Source organism: Manacus candei, unplaced genomic scaffold (genome assembly GCF_025592945.1).
Source record: "Manacus candei isolate 608988 ecotype Guabito, Panama unplaced genomic scaffold, ASM2559294v1 h1tg000048l, whole genome shotgun sequence".
Taxonomy (NCBI): Eukaryota; Metazoa; Chordata; class Aves; order Passeriformes; family Pipridae; genus Manacus; species Manacus candei.
The window spans coordinates 3758129-3774293 of NW_026138096.1; the positions used below are offsets into that span (position 1 = coordinate 3758129).

Here is a 16165-nt window from a genome sequence, read left to right on the forward strand (position 1 = left end):
GCTGTATAACCCCAAAATCTGCCTTTTAAAGATCACCACAGCACACAGAGCAATCAACTTGAAACTGCAGCTCCTCTTTCCTTGAAGTATGTTGTTGTAAATTTTGCACATGGGTAATGGATAATTAGAAACAGGGTTTTAGTCTACAAATACATATTAAGAAATGAATAATAAAAAACCCTTAAAGCAACATATGGCATTTAAATAGATTACTACTTCTGAAGTATGCAATGACTTTAAGATATTAAGGCTATTACATGAAATATCAACAGGAGTTATACTCTTGAGTGACTTAAATTTCCATATCACATAACTATACACTTCATATTTACCACTTAATAATGTTTTTAATAATTCTGATGAACTACTGAAAAAGCTCTTCATTGTTTTTCTGACTTCACATGCTCAAGCACAGTTTTCTTTAGCTGACTGCTTTATTATATGATTTGTTGAAACAGCCATATGTACCCATCTAGCCCACAAGCTGTTTGGAAGAATGATATTAACTCCAAACACATTTATAAGGGCATCTGAACATAATATTAGCAAGAAAAACTCAAAACCAAATTAGCAACTATTTCTTAATTGAACAATTGCATATTATATTGCTGAAATGCAACACAATCCTTTTGCTTGTCTTCTGTGTCATCTGAATCCCTTGCATGAGAATTTATGGAATTTGTGGTGGGTAATTCTTTTAGTTTTGATGTTCCTAGCTGACTGCTCTAAAAATGATACTTTTGCTGCTGCCACGGATTTCCCTATACTGACTTTTTTCTACACTGCATTACCATGAGTGTTGCCTGAATAATGTCTTAAAGGCAATCTTTGGGTTTTTGGGCAAGTACACTATTTAGGTGAAATGTTCCATATTATTTAAATTAATCCCTATTTCTTGCTGCTTGAGACTTTCATATCTGTTTTAAATCTTTACCTCTAATGCTGTAGACTGCTTCCTTATTCCCACTCCTCTAACATTCTAAATAAGCAGAGACATGCATCCCTCTTGGCACCTCCTCTCCTGAACATTTTTGATGGCATCCTCTCCCACAACTTGCCAAGTGTGGTAATAACTCAGAACAGTACTATGTGTGTACCTGCCCTGTGGTTACAGGCTGGGCTTTCTCCAATATACATTTGCTATGGCCACACAAGACTTTCTTCTGATACTTGCTCAGCATTGCATGATCTATTATAGAGCTGTTATAAGAAGCAGTTTAAGGCAGTCTATTAAAAACACAACACATTTTATCACACCTTATCAGTATCTCAATGACCATTTAAAATTCAACTACTGACCTGATATTCTTTCAATACTTTATGAATAATTTGGTGGTCTGAGATAATTTTTCTAAGGGACAGAGATCCCCACTACATCTCATCACACGAACTGGTTGCTTGCTAATAAATCTCAGCATAGGCATCAAGGATGAGTACATACTCGTCTCATCCAGGTCAGAGCCAGGAGGATTTATAAGGGAAACCTTGCAAGGCTCCTGTCACTAATGCTGAAAAGAGAGATTTTGCCACTGAGTTCAGCAAACCAGAAATCTTCAAGACACTGTAATTTATTAACATCCCATGTCAGTTCACTTACACCACAGATATTAGTACATAATTTATTTTTACAGTATGGCACAGTAATTATTCATGGCACTCTGTAAGCTTGTACAAATGGAAGGGCCCTTTCCCCGAGGGCTGCAATGGACTTTATCACAGCTATAGAGATCTGAATAAAACCTAGAAGTTCACAACATATGCTCATCATCCAGGTATTTTTCTAAGTTTTACACTGGATCTTTTATCCCTAAAAATACGTACATCTATTATGTTCTCAGAACAGCATCTGAAACGCAACACACAGTGATACCAAACGGAGCTGAGGAAGTAAGGATGCATGGCAGAACACAAGGGTTTACAGTGACTCCAGTTGTAGTGTCTTGGTTTAGAAGTGAAGTCAGTTATGGGGAAAGACTGAAAGACAAGCTGAGCTTGGAGAGCAGGGTACTCATCATGCATATGGACTATATGTAAATTTAGCTACTGTAAAGAAGAATCAGACACACAGTGAAGGTACTAGAGAGACAATCATGTAAATAACTTGATTTTGCAGACTGACTGGGTTTTATGGTATATCCTTCTGGGCTACTGTGGGCTTTACAAAATTAGCTTTGCTTGCCTCTGAGAGCTACACTCAAAACTCCAATCAGCAGGACATGGGCCTACTCTTTTAACACTTTGGAAGTTCTACCATTGCTTATCAATTTTGTGCTGTACACGCTCAGCTTCTCAATGAGCTTGACTTGAGTTCAGTGCAGCAATGCTACATTAAATGGCTATTTTCTAACTCATAGATCTGGAAAATGGGGTTTAATCAATGACCATTAGACCTTGCGCTCTCTTCTGGCATAAAACGCCTTCTTCCATCCAGGGTTACTGTATTGTGGCTTTAATAAGTTGTGATTGGCATTTGGCAATGAGTTACAGGGGCATGGAGGCCTTATTAACAGGAAGAAATGAAAGTAGTACAGAACAAAATTAAGTGGGACAGGATAACCCATAGCATTGTGTCACTGTGTCACGCTTATATTTCACTTCATGGCATTGAATTCCCCCTACAAGTACAACGAGATACAGCTAATAAAGGTAGAACACTTCTCTGCTTAGGAAATTGTCCTTGAAGGTTATTTTCCATAATTGGAGACCACATCCTAAGAGATTCTGAGCATGTGCACTTTTCCTTACAGCCAAAAGGCCTAGTCATAGGCTCTTTACTACATTTACTTCAGTTTAAAAAACAGCTTGTGTGCTAAATCTGTGCCCCACTTCTGTCTCATTTAAATATTCAAATGCTTTTCCCTCCCTTTCTGCCCCTACTAATAAGATCTGCCTACCTCATAAAGGTTCAAGTAGGCACTGAGTGACATTAAAACTCTTATGTGCTCTTGCACCAAGAGAATTTCTCCTGAATTTCCTTCCAGTGTTTCAAATGGAAGCCCTAGTCCTGAAGGTGACTAAAGCAGAGCCACCACAGTTGACTCCTTAGGTTCTCAGCTCCTCAAAGGAACCAGCCACACAATATTGATTCCTTTGTCTCAGCATTTATCATTTGCAAAAAGTGAAGTGCCCAGGCTTCCAGATTACTGATGAACCATAGTCTGTCCTCCCTAGAACATAAAGAGCTGATAGTAAGACATTATGAACATGCATTTTCCTTCAACCTTTACTTTGAGAAAAAAAATTTAACATTTTGCTTCCTTATTCTTATGTAGGTTTCAGATTTGAACTGTCATGAATTGATGGTTCATATCAAAGTTTCACAGACTACATAAAATCACTTAGGACAGATGACACCTTCTATACCAAAACAGTAACTTTTTCTTCTCTTTTTTTCCCCTTCAGTATTACTTACTGTATTTCCTCTGAATCTGTTCAGGCACGTTATTGAAAAGATACATATTAGGGAATGCAGGACTACATTTTTAGGTAGGACACTAATATTTCTTAATCCATGAAAATGGATTCAAAATTTTGAAGGCAGTTTGCCAATCAAAATTTACTTGCTGCAATACTCAGAACAGTAGTTGTGTATTCAAAACACTATGCTCACCTACTTAAATACTGCCCCCACCCTCTTTGATTTGTTAGGAATCCTCTCTCTTTTGCTAGAGAGTTCTGGGTTCTTCACTGATCCCTGCAATAAGAACTATAAAGACAACCAGTCACAGATATGACTCTTATCAAGTTCACAGCTAATACCTGTACAGATAAAAAAAAATTTTCTTCCTTTCACTGTTTTCCAATGTGTGCAAAGGAGAAACTAATACACCGGGGTTTGCACACATCTACATGCTGTCCCTGAATAATAAGACTTTAATGACATCTGGGGCTCAACGAAGCAAGGACTTACGCTTGGAATGTTTGTCACAGAGAGCCGATGCCCTCATGTCGCAGAGTCTCAGGGATCCTTTGCTGCTGCTGTAGACAAAGAGATTGCAGTGGTGGGGATGGAACTCAGAGGCTGTGATCACTTCTGTCAGGTCCTCCATATTGGCTGGCTTTATATCTACAATGTCTGAATGGAAGTTTCATCAAGGAAAATGCAGTTGACTGCAGCTAAACCACAACTCTTACTGCCTCCTCAAAGGAAGCACGTAAATGTGCACACAAGAAACACTTTTAGGCAAAAATATACTCATTTTTAAATTTCCGTACCTGCCCCACTTACACCAAACTCAAAGACCAACATCAAACTCGAAGTCTGCATGGTTTTACAGCAGATGCCATTAGCAGGTCAACATTTGCCCATGCTGTGCAAGGACATCAAAGAAACAGTATTCCAGGGATACAGAATTCTCACCTTCGGTGAAACTAACAGAACATGTAGCTGTATCTCCTGCATTTGCTATTGAAATCACTGCTCTATCCCAGATAACACTGACTGATAGGGAACAATGCACAGCTCAGGTCTGTTCATTCCAGTGAAGGTTCACTGGCTTTTATGATCAAGCAACTTAAGCTAAAAAAATCCATGTAGTTTAAGTTAAAAGCCTCAAAAAAGGTACTTTTTTTGGAAAGGTTCGTGGAAAACACAGAAGCATTTATAGAAATGGTTTTGGGTGAATACATACTAATACAATTTGTTCAAAAACAAACTCTGCACAGTATTAGGTTTGCCATTTATATACTTACAAAAGAAGTATATGAAATGGCATTCTTAGGTTTTTATGTAAATGATGCTCATTACTGAAATCAATACAAATTTCTGTGACTGAGAATTGTACATTTGAATCATTTAAGTGAACATTACTGGGGCCAAAAATCCATCAAAGATCAAGTTTCTCAAGAACAAACCTGTCAGTTAGATCACCAAAGAACAACCACATGAAGTGCAGCTCACATGGTGCCTCTCCAACACTTGTGTCTCTGTGGCAGGTATATATTACCTGCCTTGGTGAGCTTAAAAAGCAGGACCTGATTAGCATGTATTTGGAGGAGAAGGCCAGCCTGTGGAAGACTGCTTATAAAGAAAAGAATGAAAGAGTCCCATGAGGGGGCTGTAAAAGAGCAGTAGATACAGAAGCATAAAATGAAAGAATATATATGTAAAGTACTACATTTAAATAAGATTGTACATTTTCACATGGCCCTCAGCAATCTGCTGTAGATAAGCCATCCAAATGTTAACAAATCCTTCGAACAAGAAGAAGAGTAACATTACCCTATTTTACTGATGAGGCTGTGAGAGAAGCAATACAGGATTTGCATAAGATCACACGGGAAATGCATGACAGAACAAACCCAGATCTACTGAATCCCAGTTCAGTGCCCTAAACACAAATCATCTCAGTGCTTGGATTCCCTGAACATAAAATTTGAATCAGCTGACATTCAAAATTTAAGCACCTCAGAGGATAAGATAAATGAGAAAATCTGTTTTATTGATGGCAAGAGAAATCATATATTGTGGTATTAAGCCTGTTTCTGTTCCCACTGTGCCCACTTCTGAAATGGAAGACCTTTGATTGATTTCTGTGGGAATGGGGTACAGTCTATCACCACCTTTACACTCTATACTTTGATCTTTCCCAAAAAATGCAGGTCCAAGACACTATACTGAAATAATATAAAATATTCAGAGATAAATATCTTGATGACTTTGCATCACACTATTGTGCCTTTTTTTTTTACACCAAGGAAAATATCAGCAAAACTATTAATATCTTATGACATTTAATAACAACTGGGAATGAATTAATGTTGCATTTTAACTGCATTCCTACTTACTTGTACTATCATGCTTGCATTCATCTCCAAGAATCCATCATGATTAATATTAGTGCAATAAATGTTAAGATAGAAAAACATTGATTTACCTCCTTTATAAAGCATCACTAAACATTCTTGAAAATCAACAGAAAAAAAACACGTTTATTCAGTTATTTGTATTTGGTGAATCTGTCTCAAGAAATATCTTTAAGTAAAAGCAATTGCTTTCAGAGACTGAATTGCTTTCTGGGGTTCAGAGAAATTACAGTAACTCAATAAAAGAATTTCACCTCTCAGTAGAGAGATGAATAACTGCTGAGTGATGAAAAAGATATAAAATATAAATAGAGTATGTGAAACAGTCATGGCAAGTATCATTTTTCTGGATGTTGAAGACACTATTGATGAATTTCCCTTCATTGCATAAAATGAATAAACCTATGCTGAATAATGAAATTAAATATTCCATTCTCCTGCCAGAAAAGCAGAAAATACTTGAAACAGACTGCATTTCCAGATGTGATCTAAATCTCCACTGAGAAAGAACCTCATTGCCTACTGAGGATCACAGCAAAAATGCACCACTGAAAATTCATCATTTCGTTAGATTTAGAAAAATTAAAACAATAACACTGTATTGAAGTAAACAATCAAGGGAATGGAGAGTTGCAGAAGAGATTTACCCGAAATGCATTTGTAATAATAGATGGAAAAACAGCCTTTGTTTTGACAGCCACAGAACCCAATATATCAAAAGAATAATATGTCACACAAAGGAACATTTTCCTCCTCTCATGATTTTTGCCATCTATTTGAAAACAATCAAGTACATGTGATGTGTGGAAACTGTATTTAAACTAGCATGACATGGTAAGGGCAAGTATCTCCCATGAGACACTTCTCATTTCTACTTTTCTATCTTCCCTTTGTGTCTTTTTCTTCCTTTTAAGCACAATGTTGCATGGCAGGAAAAAAAAATAAATAAAAAAAAATTGGATCAGACAGTGTGCTTCAGAAACAAGCCCTTTGGTGAACTTGAAAAGCTCAAAGCAGAGGGAATCTGGCAGAAACTGATTAAACTAAAATTCCATTGCTACAGAGAAAAGTATTCTTATGGCATAAATCTGTAGAGTTGTCTCCTACACTGTTGTCTTCCTTTGCAATTGTATCTCATGGAAGGACGTCTTGAGTGGGGCACGGTCCCTCTCTCTCAGTTCACTCACCTCCGAAATACCAGTCACATCTGACTCCTGTTGTAAATCTGGTTAATTTTCAGAGTATGGACAAAACACCTAAGACCAAAGGTATCTAAGACAAAAAGAACAGAGAGTTCAGTTCACCATTGGCAGTGTACTAGGATATAATTCTGTTGTCCTGTAAAACTTGGTGTTCCTGTGCCTGAACAGGGTAGGAATTTCCCTTAAGAAAATGAAAAAGATTTTCATGCTGCTTTGACTCTCACACATGCTTGTCAAGAATGAGGCATTTTAATCCTTGATAGATACTTGCACTAAGGGAGGGTTGAACTGACACCTTGCCAGCGATGGGCTGGAAGGCACTGGAAGTTTTTTAATTCATTAACATTAAAACAGAGAACAGAAAATATCTTCTTGCTCACAAAAAACAGAACAGGTCTGTCCCCCCTCAGTATTTGCTGTCTGACATACCAGGTCTCTCCTCCATTGCTTGGCTCAGTGAAACAGGATAAAGCTTTGAAGACTTTCTATAGGAAATCTACATAGAAGACTTGCTGTTCACAGCAAAATGGAAATGAAAGGTCTAGTACACTTGGTGACCACAATGGTGAGAGATGATGATCTTAGAGATGGGTTAGTAAAGCTAAAAGACCAGGAAGTTAATTCTAGGAAAGACAACAAAGCCACTCTAAGGCAATGTAACCTTAACTTGGCTGAGTGTCTATGTTGCTTTCCCCAAACTATTCAAGAACAGAGGTATAACATAGGAGAGAAAGGAGGCAGGACAAGGCCTGACTGCAAGGAGGTTTTAGGGAAAGATCTCAAAGAGGGGAGAGGGGGAAGAAAAACAGTGTCAGAGGAAGGAGGAAAGAGTGTAAGGAAAGGCAGTGATATGCAGTGTGAGGGATGTGATCGGAGTGCATGATTCAGTTATATGGTATGTTTAGTTCTAATCCAGTATTTTGTGCTGCTGTCGTGCAGCTGATAGCAAAATAAGGCTAACAGGAGGAAGAAAATTTGTTCCACTGCCTCTGGGCCACCGATTTAACACAAATATACCCCTCTGGGAGAAGTCACTCCAGAAAGTTCCTTTTATTGCAGGTTGCCAACTTGACCCTCACTGTGATCCAAAACTCACATTAATCAGACTTTTCCTCTTGATCAGCTAGAATTTAAATGAGTATGCCTGCTTTATGCTCATGCCAAAACATGTATAATGAGAATGTGGAAAATACACAGGATTCCTGCTGAGTGAAAAACGTCCCAGAATAAGTTTCCTTGTATGATAATGGAAACATAGCAGTCTCCTGAAAATAGATTAAATTCCCTTTGAAGTGAACAGTATGCATAAAGAAATAGCTGCTTCGTCTTCCTGAAACCATCAAGGAATTCTACAAGAAACCAAATTTTGTAGAGAACAAATTTGCAACTCACAAGCTCTGGCATATAAAGGACTGAATCTTCTATCACTGTTTTGGAATAATTTTTATATGACTTGTGGGTTAACTGCAAGAAGGAAATAATTTTTATGGTCAGAAGAAGGTTACAAAAAAATATTACTTGTCCCCTCCCTCTTTTATTCAACTGCAATGGAGGAGGAGAAGAGCTTTCTTTAGAAAGCCAGACAAAATTTTCCATAGTAACTTCACAACATAACCAAAATTCTCATCTTTCTTTTTTCAATATATGCTGATATGACACTTCATTTTTATCCCTGCGTGGGACTTAAGTTTTTGCAATTTTTAGGCATTTTCAAAAAATAACCTTCAGCATAACATATCTTACCGAACCTGGTTGTTCCCTGTGTTTTCCACTGAGGTTTGTTCAGGCTCCTTATTTTGTCTGTATCTCACACCTACATTTCAGCCTAGTCCTAGAAAGACTCACTGACTAGTAGCTGAAATCAATAGCAATTCATAGAAGCTGCCAGGGCTTCAGTTTAGAGTAATTGATTACTGTGGCCCTGCTAAGGCTCTACACTTTTAATATAAGCATTTCTCTGAGTGGTTTCCTCTGTTAGTCATTTAGTGCAAACTATTTTCATTACAAGGAGGGAACTGTGATGCTTACAAATCAAGCCCTACCAGCTTTACACTTCCTACATGATGGTTATATCATTCCTATACCACGTGCTAGCTGAGAAAATTAATTCCAAATGGCTCCAGTTTTCTTCCAGGTTGTGTACATGAGCGGGACCAGGGACAGAATTAGGCCTCAGTGTGCCTGATAACATCATAATGTGATTACATCAATCTTATTATCAATGAAAGAAGCAAGTCCTAACCTTTAAATAACCATCAACTTATTTGTTTCTTCTCATTTCTTAAAGATACACTGTATGTTTTCACTGTTGAATGACAGTTCTACAATAGGCATATCTTGACAGTAAGGAAAGCATTGGATAGGCTCCAGCTTCTGAATCTCTATTTCAGACCTGTTGTCCAAGAGTCAAGGGTTTCTGGAATGAATTGTCAATAGGTTAATGGATTTGGCCTTTTCTTCAAATTCCAGTGTTTTACCTTAGGCAAAGAGATGACCCAGTATTTATATTCTAAGTACTCCCAGTAACCACAGTGTCAATGCCTTCCATCGCACAGCATTTGCCCACTGCTCCACTAAAAGCATGTATTGTATGGGTTTTATTATAAGCTCAGAGAGTTGCAATTGCATTTTCTGTACCACTTGACTCTTGTGAACCATAAAAGCAGAAACTGCTGCATAAGTGTGTGCTCCTTCCAGCTGAACCTAGTATCTGTTAATACCAGGTATTGATCCATACCTGAAAATTACTTAGCAGGACAGTGTCAGCCCAATTCCATTTTTAATTCCATGGTCATTATAACAATGACTCTACTGAGCAGTGGAAGAATTTTGATTCTTCAGACATCATACTGGAGTTGAGAATTGGCAATAGTCTCATGCTGGTGGTGATTTGCTGAACATACCAATTTAAATGGCTTGATTTTGACTGGCAACAAAATGTCTTCATCAAAAAGGCATTTAAACAGTACTATTATAACAATACAAAGGCTTCTGTATTTTTCCTCATATCAGGATTATAAAACACTGAAAAAGTAAAACCCATTATGGGCCCTGTTAGCTCTATGTGGAAGGCCAAACCATAGACAATTAGGTTAGGTACTGTGCAAACAAAAAGTAAAGGGACTGCCCATGACAGAAAGAATACATATGGAGTGCATTCAAAGAAGAGAATAAGTAATGTTAACACAGTTCTGTGGACTTCTGAGGTTTCTTACGTCAAGGATTACAGCCTAAGTTGGATGAAAAAGAGCTGTTAGTGGAAGAAGAAAAGACACGGTCATAGTTAACAGGCTGCAGTAGCAATAAACTTTCCAGCTATTCAGGTAGGAATAGGTTACTGGTTTAACTGGCAGCTGAAAGAAACCACAGTCCCTCAAGACCAAGGCTGAACAGGAAGCCAGGAACAGAATCTAAATATCAATCTTCTGAACCAAAACTGCAACTCCTGGACTTCGCATCTGAAGTTTCATTTGGAATTGGAGATACTTGACAAGAAATTAAAAGTAGTAATAAAAACGTCTTCCATTCATTAAGTTTAAAGCAGAGTTTGTATCAGTGTTAATGTTTTATAAAGAATGAAACTGAGACATGAAGTGGCAAAGGTTTGGCAAAGGTCAGTTTAAGGGCCAGCAAGAGCAATAGCTCTGGATTCTAATCTATTGGTCTCTCTCCTACCTATCCATAGTAGTCCAGCTACGTGAGTATTCGCTCAGTTCTCTTCTTGGTTAGTTGGTTTTGAGAGGTTATTATTCTCACTATTACACTTGTCTTTTGGAACTTCCTCCCCCGCAGGGGGGAGAATAGTCTAAAGACTCATTCTGAATTTGAGAGATCTCATTCCGATCTTTGCAATATCAGAATTACTTCACATTCCTATTATCTTAGGAGAATAAAAAGAGATAGCAGCAAGAAAGCCTCAAACCTTGATTACATAAATATTACTTTAAAAAAGAATCAACATATTTTAAATGTACTTTGTCAAATTTCAGGAAATTGCTTTTACTGCCATACATGCAGTAAACATCACAGACTTTGCTGTATGCAAGTTGAAGAAAAACATATCTCCTTATATCTCTTAATATATAAGGAGAAACTGTCTATGGACTAGGTGCAACATTTGAATAAGCATTAAAAGTAAGAACTGTAGAGTAGCAATTGCTAGCAACTGCCAGGAAAAAGAACATTTAAAATGGTGCAAAATGGTGCAAGTCACATCCAAATTTTGTCATAGATAGGCCTTTTTATACTTACTGCAACCAGTGACTTACTTAGAAAACAATGAATTTAGAATTTGATACTGGAAAATTTTAATTTATTTAGGAATGGAATTTTTGGCTTGTTTTTTTGACAGTCACGTGCCTGCTTTAGCAACAACCACATGCAGATTTAAATTTTCAAGAGCAAAGAAATCATTATCTGCACACAGTTAAAAAGAAAATTAAGTGGATGAATCAACAGACGAAGACCTGCCTTCATAAATGCACATCTGCATTTCTCTGTGTAAGGTACTCAATCACTGAAAGGTTCCAAAGTCATATTTAGTTAACACGTTTGCATATGAATTGTCTGAAACTGTTGTGGGACACTGAATGTCCCACATTTGGAATATAAATACCAGAAGAATCTCAGGTACATATAAATTATTAATAGAAGAGCCCTACTAAGTCTCCCGGTTTAACTTCTCTTCAGCAGTTCTGTTCTACATAGGACAGTAAATGGCAACACGTACTACATACTAGCAAGGGTTCCAAGAAAAGAGTGCAACTTTCAACATTAATAAGGCAAGGACAATTTATAAGCAACAGCAGTATAATCTCATCATTCACAAACCTGCTTTTCTGAAATCCATTAGACATTTAACAGAAAACTTGGAGGGATCTACTTAGTTTGCTGAATAGAGTTCCTGGTACTACAGAGAAATACAATATATATATAACTTCCCAAATAGCCAGGGATTGTTTCCCACATAACTTGGAAATAAGAGATAAAACGTCTCTTTTCTTCTTTTTTTTTTTTGATGATTAACCCATGCACTAACAGGCAATCCCATCAAGAAATTTCTTCTTGATTATTATTAAAATGCCATGCAGCTCAGGAAGATCTGTCTCTTAAAAAGCAGACACAGAACTTCCAGTTGGCAGGTATAGACTCCTCAGAGCATTTTGGTGGGGATTTTTCTTTCCCAATAGGCAACTTATTTCTTCATATACCTTCCAGAAAACCCCAATACAGTAATATTTGCACCCTAATAGAGCAGAATAATTCTGTATTTTAACTGATGTTGCAACTCAAGTCACAAAGGATGCATTTTTTTGCTAAATTTAGCCAGCCAGAAGTGCTTTTTAGAACATAAAGTTCTTCCTCATCCCTGTATGCTTGTTATGGCAGTAGTGAAATAAAACTATCTTCAAAAATAGGCAGGCACTTCTAAAAAATAGCTGCTATAAAAATTCTAATAAAAGCTTACATTCAAATCGTTTATATTACATTACATAAGACACCTGATCAAAACCTTGGGGCAGGACTTATATCCTAGTTGCTTAATTTATTTGAAAAGATTTACAAAAACACCCATCAGCTTGGTCTCAAGGCACTGCAGAGAAATTCCATTCTGGGAGTTTGAAACACCAAGAATATTTTCCAAAGCAAAGAGGGTTAAATATTCACAGCTTTTTTTCTGTTTGCTTGATTTGCTTTCAGAACACTGATTCCAAACAAGTCAGGTAACTTTTAGTCAGTAGCAAAACAGTAGTTTTAGACTTGTTCTTAACTCTGCTGGTGTAACCTCATGAAAGTTAATATGGCCTTTATTTACAGAGCATTTCTATTCCAAAGGCCCAAAAAGTGACCTACCTTAACTACTACAGTTTCACATGCAGCCCTCACCAGTTTCTATTATGACAACAGAAAAGAAAGCAATGTCTGCATTAATGAGAAGTGCTCTGGCTACTTCAGTAGTGAGAAAAGATTCCAAGATCTCAGGTTTTGATGACTCACGTAGAACACAGACTTCAAGTTCTATAATACCTAAGATGACCATGTGAGTGTTTTTATGACATCTCTGCTCTTATATGGAACACTCTTCAAGATATTTTAGCTAATGAGCAAAGCATGTTATATTTTCTTCTTCTTTATGTTAATACTCTGCAAAAGATTGTGCTTTGCAAGGTTAATTTCAAGTCCAAACTCACATGGGAACAAGAATAATTAGACTAATTTAAGAGAATTCTTCCCTCTGGCAGACGTGATTAAATTATTTATACATTATCTTTTCGTATAATTGTACCTAGAACTGTGTAAATGGGTTTTTTGTCTAACTTTCAATAAATTCATAATGCATGTTTTTCAAGTTGGATACACCACCTGCACCTGTGACAACAGAGAATGGCTCATTCTCAAAATGTTTCAGTGAGAAATTAATCCAGAGGGAAACAGAAGTAGGCAATTTAAAAGCTTCCACAACGACACCATACTGATTAAAACTCATCAACTGAAGAAATAAAATTAGTAAGACAATAAATCTTGGACTGAATCCTGTTACCCATTTCCAGAGAAATAACTTCATTGACTGCAGTCACATTACACTAAAAATGTGAGTGCTACTAAGATGAGTATCGGTTCCATGACATGATCCTTTATCTGTAATTTAATATGCCTTGCCATAGTTCCCAAGTCTCTCTCTGCTAAGGATTGCAGATTCTGGGTAAAACCTGAAAATTATATTTCATGCTAACATTCATTTCAGCTTTACTGTGCTCTTTCTCTCTTTGATAGCAATAAACTTGAGAAAGTTTGAGATAATGGCATTTTAAAAGGCATTCCTGATACAAAAGAGTAACTTGTTTGCTATAGTCCCAATTAATCTCTGTGGAGATCTGTGAAAAGACATGTTTGCACCTATTCTAAAATTTCCAAGTATCTCCAGTAGCTGCATTGCCCGGATCACTCTACAAACACATGAATTCAGTGCAATCCCAGTTGTGCTCTTTAATGTACTATTAAAGAATGCTGAAATGGTTTTTACAGGCTCATGATTTCACACTATTCTTTACCATTTGCAGTAACTCCAGTCTATTTTGTTTTTCCTTTTTGCAATTCACTATACATTTTTAAAAAGCAACAGTATTCTAATGCCTCTGGCTATGTTTTTCCTTACCTCTGCAGAAACTAAATAATAGATATAGGTCTCTGTTTGGGGACAACTGCATTAGAGAAGACAGAGGACCAGATAAAGAAATCCATTAAAAGAATAACGTAATCACATATGTATTCATTCAAGTTGTGTATGGACAGGAGTGATAAGTAAGAAAATTATGTATTCTGATTCACAAATTAATTTTTTTATTAAACAATAAATCTGCAGTGCCGCAATTATCCCAAGGCTATAGCTACGCTCAAATCACCTTAAATTAACTTCTTTAAAAGCAACTCCAAAAAAAGGAAGAGACTGGTTGTTGCCAAGAACGTAAAGGCCTCAGTTGTAATTATTTTTTCACAGTCAGACTCAAATCTTCCAATTTATTTATTTTAGAGGATGGCTAGATAGGGAATATTTCCATAGCACTATCCCATGTCCTGACGACATTGACACCATACACTCCAGCCACGCACTGTTTGCTTTTGTTGCAATGCACATTTCAGCTGTATGGCAGGAAGGTTTCAGACAGGGATTCAGTGCTAAAATACTGCTTAACTAGCTCTGATACTGCTCCTTTGGGTGAGTCACACTCTGTCATCCAGTTCTCTCTGACTCTCAAATTCCTGAGATAGGAGTCATTTTAAGGTGGTAAGAATAGTTAAAAGCAATTGTTTCTGACAAGGATAAAAGAGTGTCCTCTAGCAAAACCAAACAAAAGTCCTGAAAGTATTGAAAGACCACTTTTGCAAATTTATTCACTGTTTTCAGAGCACCCTAAATCTGGACTTAGAGATGCTTAGAGGTCTTCCAAACGGATGTTGAGACTTCTCTGTATTTCGTGAAAACAAATAATCTGTAAGGTCCTTACAGACCCCACTCACACAGCCTTACTGCTATAATTATTATCTATTATTTGAATTACACAGCTAGTTGTAACGACTGCAATCTGCACAAGATTATATATAAACATACAACTGTTCCTACTCTGAAAAGTTTAAAATCTATACTCAATTAAGATATTCTACAATAGATGATGAACAGATCAGAAATAATACTGTAACTGAACTGGACGTATTCTTACCTTAACAGAAGCCGAAGAACCAAGTCAGTGCCTGTTGCAGAAGCTAACAAGCATCTATGTTAATGTCTACAAGACAAAACCATTTAAGTGATGCTAAAAATGCAGTTCTCTCTTGGCACTTTACACTTGGGATACGCAGAATTTTTCTTACAAATGAGTCTGTTGAGAGTTCATAAAAGGCTCCATTTACTATCAGGATTCTATGCAGTTCAGAGAAGATGACAACTTAGGTTAAAAGAGAGTAGGCTTAGATCAGATATTTGGAAAAAAATCTTTACTGTGAGTGTGGTGAGGCACTGGAACAAGTTGCCCAGAGAAGTTTGATGCTCCATCCCTGGAAGTGTTCAAGGCCAGGCCAGAAGGAGCTCTGAGCAACCTGGTCCAGTGGAAGGTGTCCCTGCCCATGGCAGGGGGATTGGAACTAGATGACCTTTAAGGTCCCTTCCAACCCAGGCCATTTTATGATTCTGTGATTCTATGAGTCTCCCAGCTACCACATTTCTAAAATCCTTATTCTGATGGTCATAGAATCATAGGATGGTTTTGGTTAGAAGGGTCACAAGAGTTATTTTGTTTAAAACTGAAAATTCTTTACTTTAGGCCACAGTTGACTACAGAGGTTACAAAGAACAAGTGGCTGATGCATTGTTTAATTACTCACAGAGCCAGTGTGGTCCCCAGACTAGCAGTCAGAGAATTCTTTCCTCTTTTTATTCTCCTCTTAATTATTATTTATCAAGTACTATGTATCCAATTAGGATGGACCAGTACAGCATCTCTAACAGATGAAAGAAAAATCAGGCTTTATGCGATCACTGATATACAGGAATGCTGCTTATCAGCTCTATTAAAATGATGACTGGGTTTTATTCTGTTAAGAGTTGTCTTTCTTCAATTTAATGTATAGTAAAATATGCTTTTCTAGTGCATATGCAATTT

The 16165-nt window shown here is 37.1% G+C and overlaps 1 protein-coding gene across 14 annotated transcripts in view; it reads right to left on the reverse strand.

The window, feature by feature from the left end:
• The window catches only part of PPP2R2C (protein phosphatase 2 regulatory subunit Bgamma), a 193354-nt gene that overhangs the window by 25660 nt on the left and 151529 nt on the right, over positions 1–16165 (reverse strand). For all 14 annotated transcript variants that reach the window (XM_051798369.1, XM_051798374.1, XM_051798363.1 and 11 more), the window contains one exon: positions 3911–4075. In XM_051798369.1, the coding sequence (XP_051654329.1) occupies positions 3911–4075 (165 nt within the window). The remainder of the gene's footprint in view (positions 1–3910; positions 4076–16165) is intronic.